Source organism: Lactuca sativa, chromosome 8 (genome assembly GCF_002870075.4).
Source record: "Lactuca sativa cultivar Salinas chromosome 8, Lsat_Salinas_v11, whole genome shotgun sequence".
NCBI classification, from domain to species: Eukaryota; Viridiplantae; Streptophyta; class Magnoliopsida; order Asterales; family Asteraceae; genus Lactuca; species Lactuca sativa.
The window spans coordinates 85297206-85310853 of NC_056630.2; the positions used below are offsets into that span (position 1 = coordinate 85297206).

Below are 13648 nucleotides of genomic sequence, written 5' to 3' on the forward strand. Positions count from 1 at the left end.
GACCCAGATCAGACCTAACAACAAAGATTCCATTCTTGCACATAGATAAAGTCCTTACCAGTGAGGTTGGCCTACTTAAGAAAGTTAGCCAACTCAATTTGTGAACTTTGGGAACTGGTTTGGGGTCCGTTTGATTTCTATAGCTCAAGGTATGATTTTTACAAAATGACTATAAATCTGATGGAAAACAGAATCATAGCCACCCGTGATTCCTTTTTGGCTTATCCATCCTTCTCCATTGTTAAAAAAAAGTTCTACTAAGAACTGATACAGATACAAGACATGAAATCTAAGTAAACCATTGAGATGAACATGTAGTCAACATTTCATAGATGTAAACATGATATCCCATGCCTCTAACATGGAACATGATATACACATATCAAAACTTTTAATTGAATTTACAAATACATACACTAGCCAAAATCAAGGGATATCAAGTACCTTAGTTGATGACTTGAGTAGTGAACTACAGTCATTTTCTGTGCAATCCATCATGTAGATCATTGGAACTGGGTCAAAGAAGAATAAAAACCAATGAGTGGACAGAAAAAAAAGTAAACAGGTAAAAGGAGCTAAACAGAAAGTTATACCAAATGAAAATACAAATGCCATCTACGCCTTACCATTCCTTGAATGTCTGATATACCTCGCGAACCACAAGTTCTTCCAGCTTATGATCATCAGGTTGAACATTTGTTACTGGCATTGTGATATCAATATCATCAGAGAGTAGTTGGAAGCCTAAATCTTTAGCAAGTGAAAGAGGACATTTTGGGACCAAACTAAAAAAAAACTAGCTGCACTCAAAAAGTGTAGTTTACTATATCTTCTTTATAAACCATCATCTGAAAAAACTATTAAAATTACTAGTACAAAACAATTAAGCAAAATGTATAATTAAGTTGGATGCCATGTTGGCATGGAAAACTGTTTAACCAGCTATAACAAGTTAGGTTGCCATGACCCATTTTAGTCCAACAAATCAGCTATACAAATCAGTACCTACCTGGTGTGATCATGACCCATTTTAGTCCAACAAATTTGGAAAAAGAATCCATACAGGCTTGCCCTGTATGGATTCGAGTGCAAGGTGTGATTAGGTACCATATCACTTGGTCTTGTGTACATCATGTAATGTTATAAGGTATGAATTAGGTAAGATTCTTCTTTTAAGCATTTCTTCGAACACTTGGAGTGCACAGCTCATCTTCTTCATTTTTTGCGAGTTCCCAGAATCTAGGGCTTAATATTCTATTCTCAAAACATATGTTCAATATTATCAATACGAGCAGAAAGTAAAGAGATCACAAGAACATAGAAAAATACCTGCTTATTTTTTTTTGAAAGAGTGAAGGACCGAGAATTTTGAGGAATTGTATATCTCGGGACGGAATCCATCAAGAACATCTGTGAATTTCGACACATAAATGTACCTATACAAAATTCTGAACGGTAAGGATGATGACGATGCACTGACTGTGAGCATATGCGAGCAATAGAAATGGGCAAATGAAGGCAGAAAAATTAGGTCTAGCTAGTGTTTGCAAACACATTTGAACCTAAAAATTGATTTTAGGGGAAATCTTGTGAGGATTTTGAGAAGGAGAGACTCAGTGAGGTTTTGAATATCGTATGAGAATGTATGAGCAAGGAGAACAAGCCCTAGAACTGATGATTCGAAAAGAGGTTTTACTTGTGTTGAATCGATTGGTGTGATTACCTGAGATTGAGAGTGTTTTCTCTTGCTTGAATAGGTGATGATCTGATGACGGTGGCTTGGAAATGAGTTCTGATCACCATCATCGTCGATGTGATTATCAATTTGATTGATTGAATTCTTGGGTTCCATTTAGTGGTGGTTTGAGGTTGGAAATGGAAATGGAAAGAGCGCCACCATGGAGATTGGGGAGCAGAAGAAGAGAGAATCAGAGATGTTCGAAGTGTGGATTGAGTTTTTAGTGTTCAATTTCAACTCAATTAGTAAAGAGTCCAAAACGATTACACCTCTCTGTACCTCACTCAATAATCGAAACCATAGAAATTCTTGCGTTTTGTATGAACTTTTCTCATGAATGATGTTCACGTCGCCGGCTCCAAAGCGCCATAATCATGTCGAGATCCAGAATAGTATACGTTTGTTGTTTACAAATCTGTTGTTGAACACTGAAGAATCGACCTAGGTATTCCCACCGCTGAAGATGAAGATGAGGGCCCTAGGGATTTTTCTTGCTAAGTAGAAGAGGCGGGGGTAATTTCCGTTGATTTCATTTCCCGCCTAAAACGCGTGTTTCACTTATAAATTATAAAGCGACACATTTACATGACGCACATTTTATTAAAGGTGCCCTCCGTATTTCTTTTTTTTTCTTTTCTGACACTAATTTTAGGGCACGCACAAATGCGTGCCCTCTATCCTTCAGATTTTTCAAAACTGACATTATTTTTTAGGGCACGCACAAATGCGCATCCTCTATCAGCGAGTGTCATTGTTTGCGCGTCATTAAAGGATTGTTTTCTTGTAGTGACCTTGTCTAAGACCTATTTGAAGTAGAAATTCCTTTGACGAACTTCCATTAAGAAGCACAAAAGCTCTAGCAGAAATCAAACACGCATGTATACAAGATCGCCATTTTTCTCCAAAGTTCATACATTTCATCACCGTATCTAAATATTCCCAACAAACGATTCATAAGCTGTAGCAAAGTCAGTTTTAAAGAGCATCCATTTTCCATTCTTCTTCATTCACCACCAACAGACCATCTAGAATTTATCTATCTTTAAACAACCACCGTCTACTCATCACTAACAAGAGTACCAATAACCTTTGCATTCCACTGATTACCTCCACCCTCCAGTACAACCACATCTAGTAGCAAAAAATAAAATAAAATAAAGGGATGAGAACACAATAATGAGTGTATAATATTGGATTCAATGATTAAAGACACAAGGTTTGTACATGGGTGGGGAACTGTTTGGATATGAAGGTGAAATAATTTGGTGATGGTGTCTGGGCGTGGGTGTGATAAGGGTTTTGATGTAGAGCGATTTCTTGTCAAACAATCTTTGTAACCTTCATAAACAGATCTTTGAAAACCTTCAAAAACATATATGGAGGGAGAAAAGTGAAAGGAACGGAAGGGGAACCTAATTATTCTTGTTGATGTAGCCATGAAGTTTTGGGTTTCAAAAGGTAAAGGTAAGAGAGAGAGAGAGAGAGAGAGAGAGAGAGAGAGTCCTAAAAATGAATTAAAAGAAGAGAGATAATCTTTTTTATTTATGTTTAACAAAAAAACTAACAGTGTGTCATAAGAACTGATGGTGTGCTAAGTTTTGTCGAAAGAGACATTTAATGCAAAAATGTTTCACAATGACTGTTTTATGGACACATTTAAAACCATAAGGACAATTCGTCAAATGTCGTAGATCTCCTCAATAGAGTCGAATGAGTCATGCATGATAATATTATAACCCTAAGATCCATTAATGTTTTTTAAAAAAATAGTTTTGTCATCCAAAAAGGAGTTGTGACATAACTTGTTGTTCGTTTACCCGCTACGTATATGTAAAATTTTATTATTTAATTTACTACTACTACTAATAATAATAATAATAATAATAATAATAATAATAATTCGTAAAATTTTGTCTATAATGTATTTAGCTGATATGAAACAATAACACGACATAATATTGTATTTATTTTACTAATACGACAACGATCTAATTAAAACTATGCTTTAACGAACGAACATGAAAATAAAACTAACATGAAAACGATCCAATTAAACTCTGTTTATTTATAAGATAATCCTTAAAATTAGAAAAAACACTTGACCATTTCTTATCAAAATTTAAACACATATTTTCTTGTACAGGACACGACACACATACTAATTTGAATCTCATTTTTATATCACCGATTGATACCTCTACATACACATACACACACACACACACACACACACACATATATATATATATATATATATATATATATATATATATATATATATGTTCAAGTATTCTAACTAACTACTGTGTGGATGTAGTAATGATTGTGGGCTAATCATTTCAAAAAGCTATATAAAGTTAATTTTGTAATCTTAACTATTAATTATTTATGGTAATTGTTAAATGAATTAAAATCCCATCATATCCATATAAAATTGCATATACAAACCTCACCTTATCTCCAAACTTTCTTGTGGTGGTTGGATACCAATAATCTCACAATCATCAACCATTCTCATCGTCTCCACTCCTATTTAATGAATACTCCTCTTCCCTTCACTGATGTTGTGTCTCTTTGTTCAAGACTCATCAACCATGATGTGTCCGAACGATTCCTACTATATTACCACTAGCATCTGCATTTCGTTTCCGTCTGTTGCGATTAGGGTTCAAAAAATTCTATAGTTCTTGGCTTCTTGTGATGTCCATTTTATAAGGTACACATTTGCTTTTCCAAAATTTTGTTTGTATCCTGCTAGACACATATTTGTTTCTCCCAAATCCATGTAGTTTATTTTATTCTTTCCTCATTATATGCGTGTCCAAAAGGAGAACCCAAAATTTTCTTTTGTGTGGTTTTAAGTGTAATCAAATAGGAAGTCGCTATTTTTTTTTTAATTTTCTTCCATACTACTTTTGATTCATTCACAGAAGAAAAAAAGTATTCCTTTTTTTTGTGGGGTGTTTCATTGACATGAATTGGTTCAGAAATTAGTATTAGATAAAGGAAAGAATAAGACAAATGACTCTTCTTGAGGAGTCAAGAACCCATCCTCTTTAAGTGTAAGAGTGTAAGCATGTTGTTTTTTTTGTTTTGTTTTGATTATATTTTTCCACTAGATAGGATTTTAGTTTATGTCGTTTGTATGGAAATTAGTTATATACGATTTGTTAATCTTACATTACATGAAATTGGAGTTCGCCTATGTGTTTTTATTTGTTAAATTAAGTCATGTATATAAAATGACTCAATTAGTAAAGATGTACGTCTCTATAATGTTCCATTTGGTTAAAAATAAATGAGCGTTGTGTGAGGTGAAGTTCATTAAATTATAAAAAAAAAAAACAATATATTCGATTTAATCATAAGTCTTTCCGATTACGTAGTTTTTGTAATATATGTTATATAACATCACTTTGAGATTTATCTTTGATCATAAATGCGAGTCTTGCTGGTCAAATGAAACTTTTTCACCAAAAGAGTCATAACATTCACCTTATGTTGAATGTTTTAGAGGTTAGCAATGCTTATTACTATTATTCAAGTTATTTTTTGCTATTATATGTGCTGTTTTTTATTGATGTAATTATGATGTATTTTTTCAGATAACTCCAAAAAGAAAGGATATAAACCGAGTTCACTCATTGCTAACATATGCTCAAAACAACATATTTTTTACAACTTATTGTTTTTGTTGTATTCAGAAATCTTTTATAGGTTAGAAATGTTTATTACTATTATATATGTTTTTCACATAATGCTCTTATTATTTTTGGAGGTCATGAACAGAAGATAAAAACTTGTTATTCTCACGACAATCATTATAACAAAATTTGATTTCATGGCAGTTATTCTGTCAAAATGTATAAAACAATTCTTAGCTTCTTATAGAATGGATTAGTGTTTTTATTATATTGTGATGTTTTTTTAACCATTCTTAGTTTTAATCTTTAAGAAATTAAGAGTAAATATAATTCTTAACCATTATTAGACATTTTTTTTTCAGATCTAATTATTGTTTATAGTCTAATTCTTTAAAATTAATGTAATTGGTGATTCTTTAAGAATAAAATATGTTTCATCTAAAATATGTATTCTTTAAAAAAATACTATTCTTGATAATATTCTAAAAAGAATAACATTCTGACATAACATTCTTACAAAACATCGTTCTAACAAAATAAAAGAATAAAAGAATAAAATAAATTATGCTTCTAAATTACGTTATAATTGAAATTGAATTAATTAAAAAAATCAGATTTTTCAAAATCAAGAGTATTAATTGTCCGCTAAAATCTAGAATTTTCCTTTTTATATTTATCTTAATTAACTAAAATAAATTAGATTCTATTTTTCAATTATCTTTAATTCATTAATATTAATCATTTTTTTCTTAAAATAACTAAAATGATTGGTCCACAATCAATCTACAATGCACCAATAAAAATTTAGTAAAATTAAATAATTAGTTAATTTAATAAAAATAGATATTAAATGATTTCCATAGTTGTATGTATATTAAATGATATCCATAATTATAATTCTCTGGAAACTATTTAAATTCGTCATTAATATCAACAATAACATTCTTTCAGAATTATTCGTATTTGGGTTTTTATGTATGAATTCGTGTTTTGTTTCAAGACACTCACTAAAAATATAATAAAGTTGTAAGGAATATAAAGAACGAGAGTGTATTCTACTAAAATACAATCCTATTCTGCTAGAATACAATCTCATTCTTATTGTTATGAATTTATTCTGAAAGAATATTATTGCTGACAATAATGAAGAATTTAATTAGTTTCTATAAAAAAATAATTATAACTACAGATATCATTTAATATATATATATATATATATATATATATATATATATATAATTATGAAAATCGTTTAATACATATATTTATTTGATTAAATAATAATTTAATTTTTACTAAATTCTTATTGATCCATTCTAGCACAAACAATAGATGTAAAAAACATTTGAACCTCTCTCTCTCTCTCTCTATATATATATATATATATATATATATATATATATATATATATATATATATATATAGTCATATATTGAATTTTAAAAGATATAATTTACAAAGTTTTTTGTACAAATCAATTATGTATAAATAATCCATTAATATTTGCCAAAAGTTTGAAGACTTGAATTAAGAAAAAGTAATTAAAAAATTCAATTTTGAGCAAAATAAAAGTTTTAAAATATTAAATTAATGTATATAAATTAATTTATATTTTTTAAACTAAACACCAATATTAATTAATTTATATTAATAATATAAAAAAACAATATAAACATAAACTATAAATTACATGAAATAATCTTCTATTCCACTTATTTGTTATAATTATTATCTATATTATTTTAATTTAAAATTGTTTATTACGCGGATTATAAAACATAGTTTATCTTTATAATTAATAAAAGCGCAGGTTTGAATTGTTGCATATATAATTTAGAAGGAATAATTACAAACGAAAACATAATATATTTTCAAAAGTTTTGTTAACCATAACCAAACAATTGTTAATAAGTTCTAAAAAACCGACAAAATTTTGGTAAAACATAATTATTAATAAGTTCTTAAAGAACCACAAAATTTTGGTAAAACATTTCAATCCGTTATACCCACCACTAACCATTATAATGATGAGTCTCACTTCATCACCATATTCAACCACTAAACTATGGGATACCCACCACTATATTCTTCTTATTTTTTATTTTTAAATTATATATATATATATATATATATATATATATATATATATATATATATATATATATATATATTAATTAAAATGTAGAAAGAGGCAGAGAGATAAAGAGACATGGAGAGAGAAAAAAAATTATTGGATGTTGTTGTCCGTTCTCTTCTCTCCGTCACATTTGACCGTGAATTTTTACACCACTAGCCACCACTAAGAGTATGGGGTGGTGTTCACATTTTTTGTTCGTGGCCACATAGACCAATAGACCACGATGCTCTTTATGAATATACCATAAGGTCTAATAAGTTCTGAAAAAAACAATGTTTCAACACACGGTCATTGTTGATTTTAGATACTTATGTTTTTCAAAAATAGTTGATTTTAAACACTTATGTTTTTCAGAAAATCGGTTTAACCACCAACTTATATAGGTGGTTTTTTAATACCGATAATTGATGATTTTTTTTAAAAAAATAAAAGTCATAATTGTAAAAAATCAATATTTTTTAGTGCAAAAAAATTAGATGGTTAACCAAAGAAATGACGAAACATAATAGTTTTTTTTGGTCCTTAACACTAAAAGTTAGCTAATAGCACACAACTAAAATAGACATTAAATTTGACCAATTATTAGTTGAAAACTTGACGAGGTTTTAAATTAAGGAGCTGATCTTGCCATTGAGGCTTTTTATCGATCCACTGAAAATTTAAAATATAGACAATAATGCCCCTCATTTTAGTTTAGAGAAAAATCCGATTTGTTTCCAAATGGACATGCCCCCTCCTTCATTCTTCGTTCTTCCTTCTTCTTTCTTCAGATTTTGCATTAAATAGATTATCACAATCATAAAAAGTCAATGGAAGAATCAGTGCATTGTCGATTTGCAATGGTGATGGACTCATTTTTAGGGAATATGTTTATCTTTCTAATCCGTCCATCAAACACGATTTGCAAAGCAGTTGTAGGTGTTTGATTTTTAGAGACCGTAAAAGCAAGTTTCGGTGTTGGTAGTTGGGGTTGGAGTGCAGATCGACACACCATTTTATTTTTTCGGTGATAATTGACATTCTAATCGGGATATTATCCCCTTCTGAGGATCGTGGGTTTGAGGCTCATCCCCACTAAGTTTTAGTAGTATTTTATATTCCTCTGTTATCTTTGTAGTGTGAATGCTTTTTTTAAGCTTTCAAAACATAGAAGAATAATTACCCTCAACCATCATCTGTTAATTAAAAGAGAAGAATCAAACATCTGGAAACTCCAGACAACACAGGGCTACTTCTTCATCCTGATTCCCAACACATCTTCAAGAGCTGGAATGAAATGCATCTTCGAATTCAAAAGAACCACTGCTAATTTTGTTCTTAATCTGATGATAATACATATAAGGACTTTCATTTCTAAAAGCCATAACATCAACGGAAGAAAATAGTTTTCGGAGTTGATCTTGGTAGCGATGCTTTTACAATAATTGTGGAGCTTAGTATAGATCATTTACTGAGCATGGCGATAGTTATAGTGAGTTGTATGTTCGCTAGAGATAGTCGTTTGCAGATTCCTTCCGAAAAGTTTCAATGAGTTGCAGGTTCTCCGAAGAGTGCCATCGCTAATTGTGGGTGTGTGAGAGAGAGTGGTTGCCGGAGATGGTGAACGGGAAAGAGAAGGGAAGATAGTAGATGGTTGCAGGGTTCCGACTTTTGAGTGAGAGAGGCGGAGGTTTAGTGGTGGTGGGAGGAGGGAGGCGATAGTTTAGAGGATATTGGCGCCGGAGATGGTGACCGGAGGTGGAAGAGTTGTTAAAAAAAAGGGAGGCGGAAGAATTTGACTTGTCTGTGTTAGTAACATATTCTAAATGAGATGAGGGTATTATTGTCCATATGTTAGTGTTTCAGTGGATGGATAATAATCCTATGTGGAAAAATCACTTCCCTTTAAATTAAGTAAACATGAATCGATTATCTTATTAATGATAAAGATAAATATTTAATAGGTTATCTTATTAATGATAAAGATAAATATTTAATAGCGAAAAGTTATCGGATGTTATCAGCGTTAGGAAAAGTGGGGATGTCAATTTATGACACGACACGACAAAAATACACGAAACGAAACGAAATCAAACGAAATCGGGACGAAATCAAAATTCGAATTCGTGTTCGTGTCAAAATTAAAAAACACGATATCGTGTCGTGTTCATAAATCGACACAAAATTGACACGATTAAGCATATGTTTTTCGTTTTCTTCGTGTTATATATATTTAAGTATGAATGAAATACGCTAATAGTTATGTAATATTATCTTTGTCGTGTTATCGTGTTTTAATTGCTTCGTTTTCGTATTGATGAAAAAAACACGACGTGTTCGATTCATGTCATCCAAAACTTTGTCGTGTCGTGTCAGACAAAAACACAACACGACAGCCCGATTTAACAGCCCTAAGGAAAAGACATAGTTGTATGTTTATGCTTAAAGATGACATTTATATATATAGTTTCATACAAGTCAGATTATGTCGACCTCATATCACACACAAAAACAACCGCGTGCTGACGTGCACCACATATATATACATACACACTTCACTTCTGGTTGAGCCTGGCCGCTGCCGCCATCGACGCACTAACCCCACCAGGGTACGTAGCCAACTCCGGCTGGTTCCTAATCTCCGCCCCAATCACCCCCTCAGCATCCTCCCTCGTCACTGCTTTGTCTCTCGGCAGCAATGTACTCGCATCCTGCATCCATAGTAATTATATCGACTCATTTCAACTGATCTTCTTCCTGTTAATTTACGGATATCAAGTCAAATACTTACCATCAACACATCTCCAAGCTTTGTCTTGTCCTCATCACGCATAGTTCGGGCGTTCTGAGAGGCCGCAGCCTGAGCTTTCGCTGCCACGCCACCCGGTACCACCTGCATACGACCGGTTGCTCGGACTTCCGCCGCTTGTATGGCTGCAGCATCACTCTGGTCTACCGGTTTCTCTCCAGCAGATATGGCAGCAGCCTCCAGTGCTTCTCCAATTGTAACCTGATCGTCACCGCCGGAGATCGGCGGAGCAGGAGATGACGCCTTATTGGTTCCTACGTATTGTCCCACCACCTGTAAAATTTCAAAACTTCAACTTAATTGTGTGGAAGTACTCGATTATAAATAAAAATGTGAATTAAAGTTCAAGTTCTATATATTCTTTGCCTCTCCGCCGACAGACTCGGTTACGATGTGATGACCGGCGACTACAGCTTCGGATACAGTGACACCTTGATCTCCGGTGGCGCTAGTTACGTCGTAATGGCTTACGACGCCGCGGCTCTCATTGACCGAAGCAGCTGACTGCATGACAGCGGCAGGTCCGCCTTTCTGGATTTTACCTAGAACCATGTTCTCGGCGGTTTGCATGGTTGCGGCATCTTGTGGGGTGATGGGTTTGTTGGCTATTTCGCCGGAGACTTGGAATACGTCGCCATATTTGATGGGCTCTTGGTCTTCAGGTTGTGGTCGTCTTGGTTGTTCCTGACTCATTTTCGTCTTGAGGAAAAATAAAACGACGGTTGATGTGTAGTCGTTAAGCGTGACTGAAAAGGTATATTTATAAAGTGGAGAATTTGTTTTTAAATTGCAAGGCAGACGATTGGCACGTGGAAACTGAGTAGGAAAGCCACGTCAGTTTATGGTCTGCTACGTACGATTAGTGATCAACACTTGTCGATAATCAAATAGACGTGGCCTTTTGGCTTTACATCATAAATTGCCAATGAATAAATTATATCGTTAATACTATGCATCGAACTCTTCGAGTTTAATGTATTGCACTGTATTTTTTATATTTATGTCTATTAAATTTTTTTTACTATAATACATTTAAATCTATAAAAATTAATAAAAAATTACAAAAACTACACTATAATATATATATCTAAGATTTTTTTTTTTTTTTTTTTTTTTTTTTTTTTTTTTATGAAAGAGTTCAATGGATGATTCAACTTCGAATCTAATTAATATCAAGATGTCATCTTTTATATATATATATATATATATATATATATATATATATATATATATATATATATATATATTAAACTTGTGATAAATTTCAACAGTAAACTGTCGAAAGTTTATCCAAGTTTGGTCCCTCTATTGTTGTTACGTATTATGTCGCCAGTCTATTTGATTTGCAGGGGGGTTTTTGTAAATTTTTCCACTAGTGTCAACGTGGCTGAAGGGTGTTTATTTGTTGATATTATCGAACGGACGTGTCAATTTATGGATATTTCTCTTTCTTTGCTCATCTTCTTTCTTCTCCGTTTGTGTTTCTTTCTGCTGAATGATTTCTTTCATCGTCATCCCTCTCTCTCTCTGTAAGGTAAAATTTGTCGTCCCTTCTTCTTATTTTTCCTGTTCTGTGGTTTGATTGCTTTGTTTATTTCCGTTGTGTTGTCGTCTATCTATATCATGTCCGCTTCCTCCAAGCGGACCCGTCACGACGGTGCTTCGTCGTCTTCTGCTGTTCAGATTGGTCGTCGTCGGAAGTGTTTTGGTGCTTCCTGAGTACATTGATAGTGGTGATTGTAGCTGGGTGTGTGAATAGGTAACCGCCTTCACTAGTATCGACAACATAATGGAAGGAAGGTATGACGAAAGTGCTCATCGCCCTTCCGCAACCTCCGTGCCCCCTTCTTGCGATCAATTTTTTTTTTGAAAACTTGACGAAATCGTAATCAATTTCTTACCCCCAGGCAGAAACCCTAGAATTCCACGAATGAAAGTAGGATCGGCCTGTATTGGTCGGTTGCGGCTGAGTTGGCAAGGGTTTACCGGAGCAGTAGACATTGATTTTCATATTTTGGAAGCTATAATTAAGTTCAAGGTAAAAATGATTTGGGGGCTTTCAATTTTTGCTACAATCTGATTTCATAAGGGCCTAGCATCTAATGTGTTCGATTTTACTTGCATTTTTTGGGATTGTTATTTGTGCAGGTACTGTGAACTCAAGTTCTAGGTCAAAGGGCTTTCTTCATTACATTTTCATACTGGTTTCTATCCTCCTCAAAGTAGATAATGCAAAGAACAATCTCAACCTCTTCGAAATTCATTAGATGTAAGTATAATTTTTTTTTGGAATCCATGTTAGAAGTTATATTGTAATTTGGTTTTGTTAAATTTGTCGATTTCATGGTGTTTGATTCTCAAATAACCTGTTTACACTTTATCTCTTACAATTTTAGATTGTTAGTCTTAAAATTATTTTGAAATTTGGTTATGCTTTTGCTTATTTAAAAGACTTTATTAATGCTATTTTGCACTGATACAATGGTAAATTACTAAATTGGTGACTATAAGGGATTCAATTTAAAGTCCGGTTCCGATTCCGATATTGTTTGATATAAATTTTGTGTTTGGTTATCACTTTTTATATATACAAATTTACAACTAGATCATACTGAATATTATTATATTAAAAGTAATGACCACAAATCTCCCCTTCTTGAGAAACAACAAAATGCGAACTACAATAAGGACACACCACATCCTTCTGCCCCTTATAAATCGGAAAATAAGTCGCCCCAATGAATAATAAATAGATTTTTCACATCATTCAGTTCTTATCTTATTATAATAAAGTTTCATCAATGAATAATAAATAGACTTGTCACATCATTTAATTTTTATTGAACTTACCATTATTAAATTTACCATTACGAATGCTCTAACGTTAAACATGATTAAAAATAAATCCAAAATTTTTTCTATTTTACACTCTGAATATTATTATAATAACTTTTTGTAACTTATGTTATAGAAACAATGAGAAATTGATTTATCAAAGTAATTATTTTTTCATTTTGTTTGTATCTGAGTATTTATTTTTACACTTCTAGGTAATGAATTTTTTAGAAGTGTTCATATATGACCATTTATAATTGGCTGTAGCACATTACAATCGGTTATTATGGTCATACAATCGGTTATTATGGTCATATGTGAACATTTTCAACAAATTTGTTATCTAAATTTGTACAAAAAAAAAGTTACCAAAATATGAACAAAACAAAAAAATAATTACCCTAATAATTCAATTTCCTTTTTTTTATGTTAGCTTCTAATTTTGATTTGGAGACTCATAATATGACGAAGAACACCATCTTCAATGAAGTTTGTTCCATGTATTA

At 32.2% G+C, this 13648-nt stretch overlaps 1 protein-coding gene and 1 long non-coding RNA gene across 2 annotated transcripts; one reads left to right on the forward strand and one right to left on the reverse strand.

The window, feature by feature from the left end:
- Positions 1-4194: 4194 nt before the first annotated feature.
- On the forward strand, positions 4195-12773 carry LOC111913775 (uncharacterized). Its single transcript, XR_002857616.3, has 3 exons — positions 4195-4454; positions 11684-12345; positions 12456-12773. It is a non-coding gene; the product is annotated as an uncharacterized LOC111913775 (long non-coding RNA).
- LOC111913774 (late embryogenesis abundant protein D-34) lies at positions 9915-11082 on the reverse strand. The gene is made up of 3 exons (XM_023909484.3): positions 10674-11082; positions 10290-10580; positions 9915-10209 (listed from the first exon to the last, which is right to left on the reverse strand). Exons 1-3 carry the CDS (start codon positions 10998-11000, stop codon positions 10054-10056), a joined length of 774 nt encoding a protein of 257 aa, XP_023765252.1. The 5' UTR covers positions 11001-11082; the 3' UTR covers positions 9915-10053.
- Positions 12774-13648: the final 875 nt, after the last annotated feature.

Coding starts and splice junctions, on each gene's coding strand:
- LOC111913774 (XM_023909484.3), bottom strand. CDS start 11,000: ATGAGTCAGGAACAACCAAGACGACCACAACCTGAAGACCAAGAGCCC. Junction 10,581..10,673: donor CCGAGTCTGTCGGCGGAGAG/GCAAAGAATATA, acceptor GAAATTTTACAG/GTGGTGGGACAATACGTAGG. Junction 10,210..10,289: donor AGCTTGGAGATGTGTTGATG/GTAAGTATTTGA, acceptor CTATGGATGCAG/GATGCGAGTACATTGCTGCC.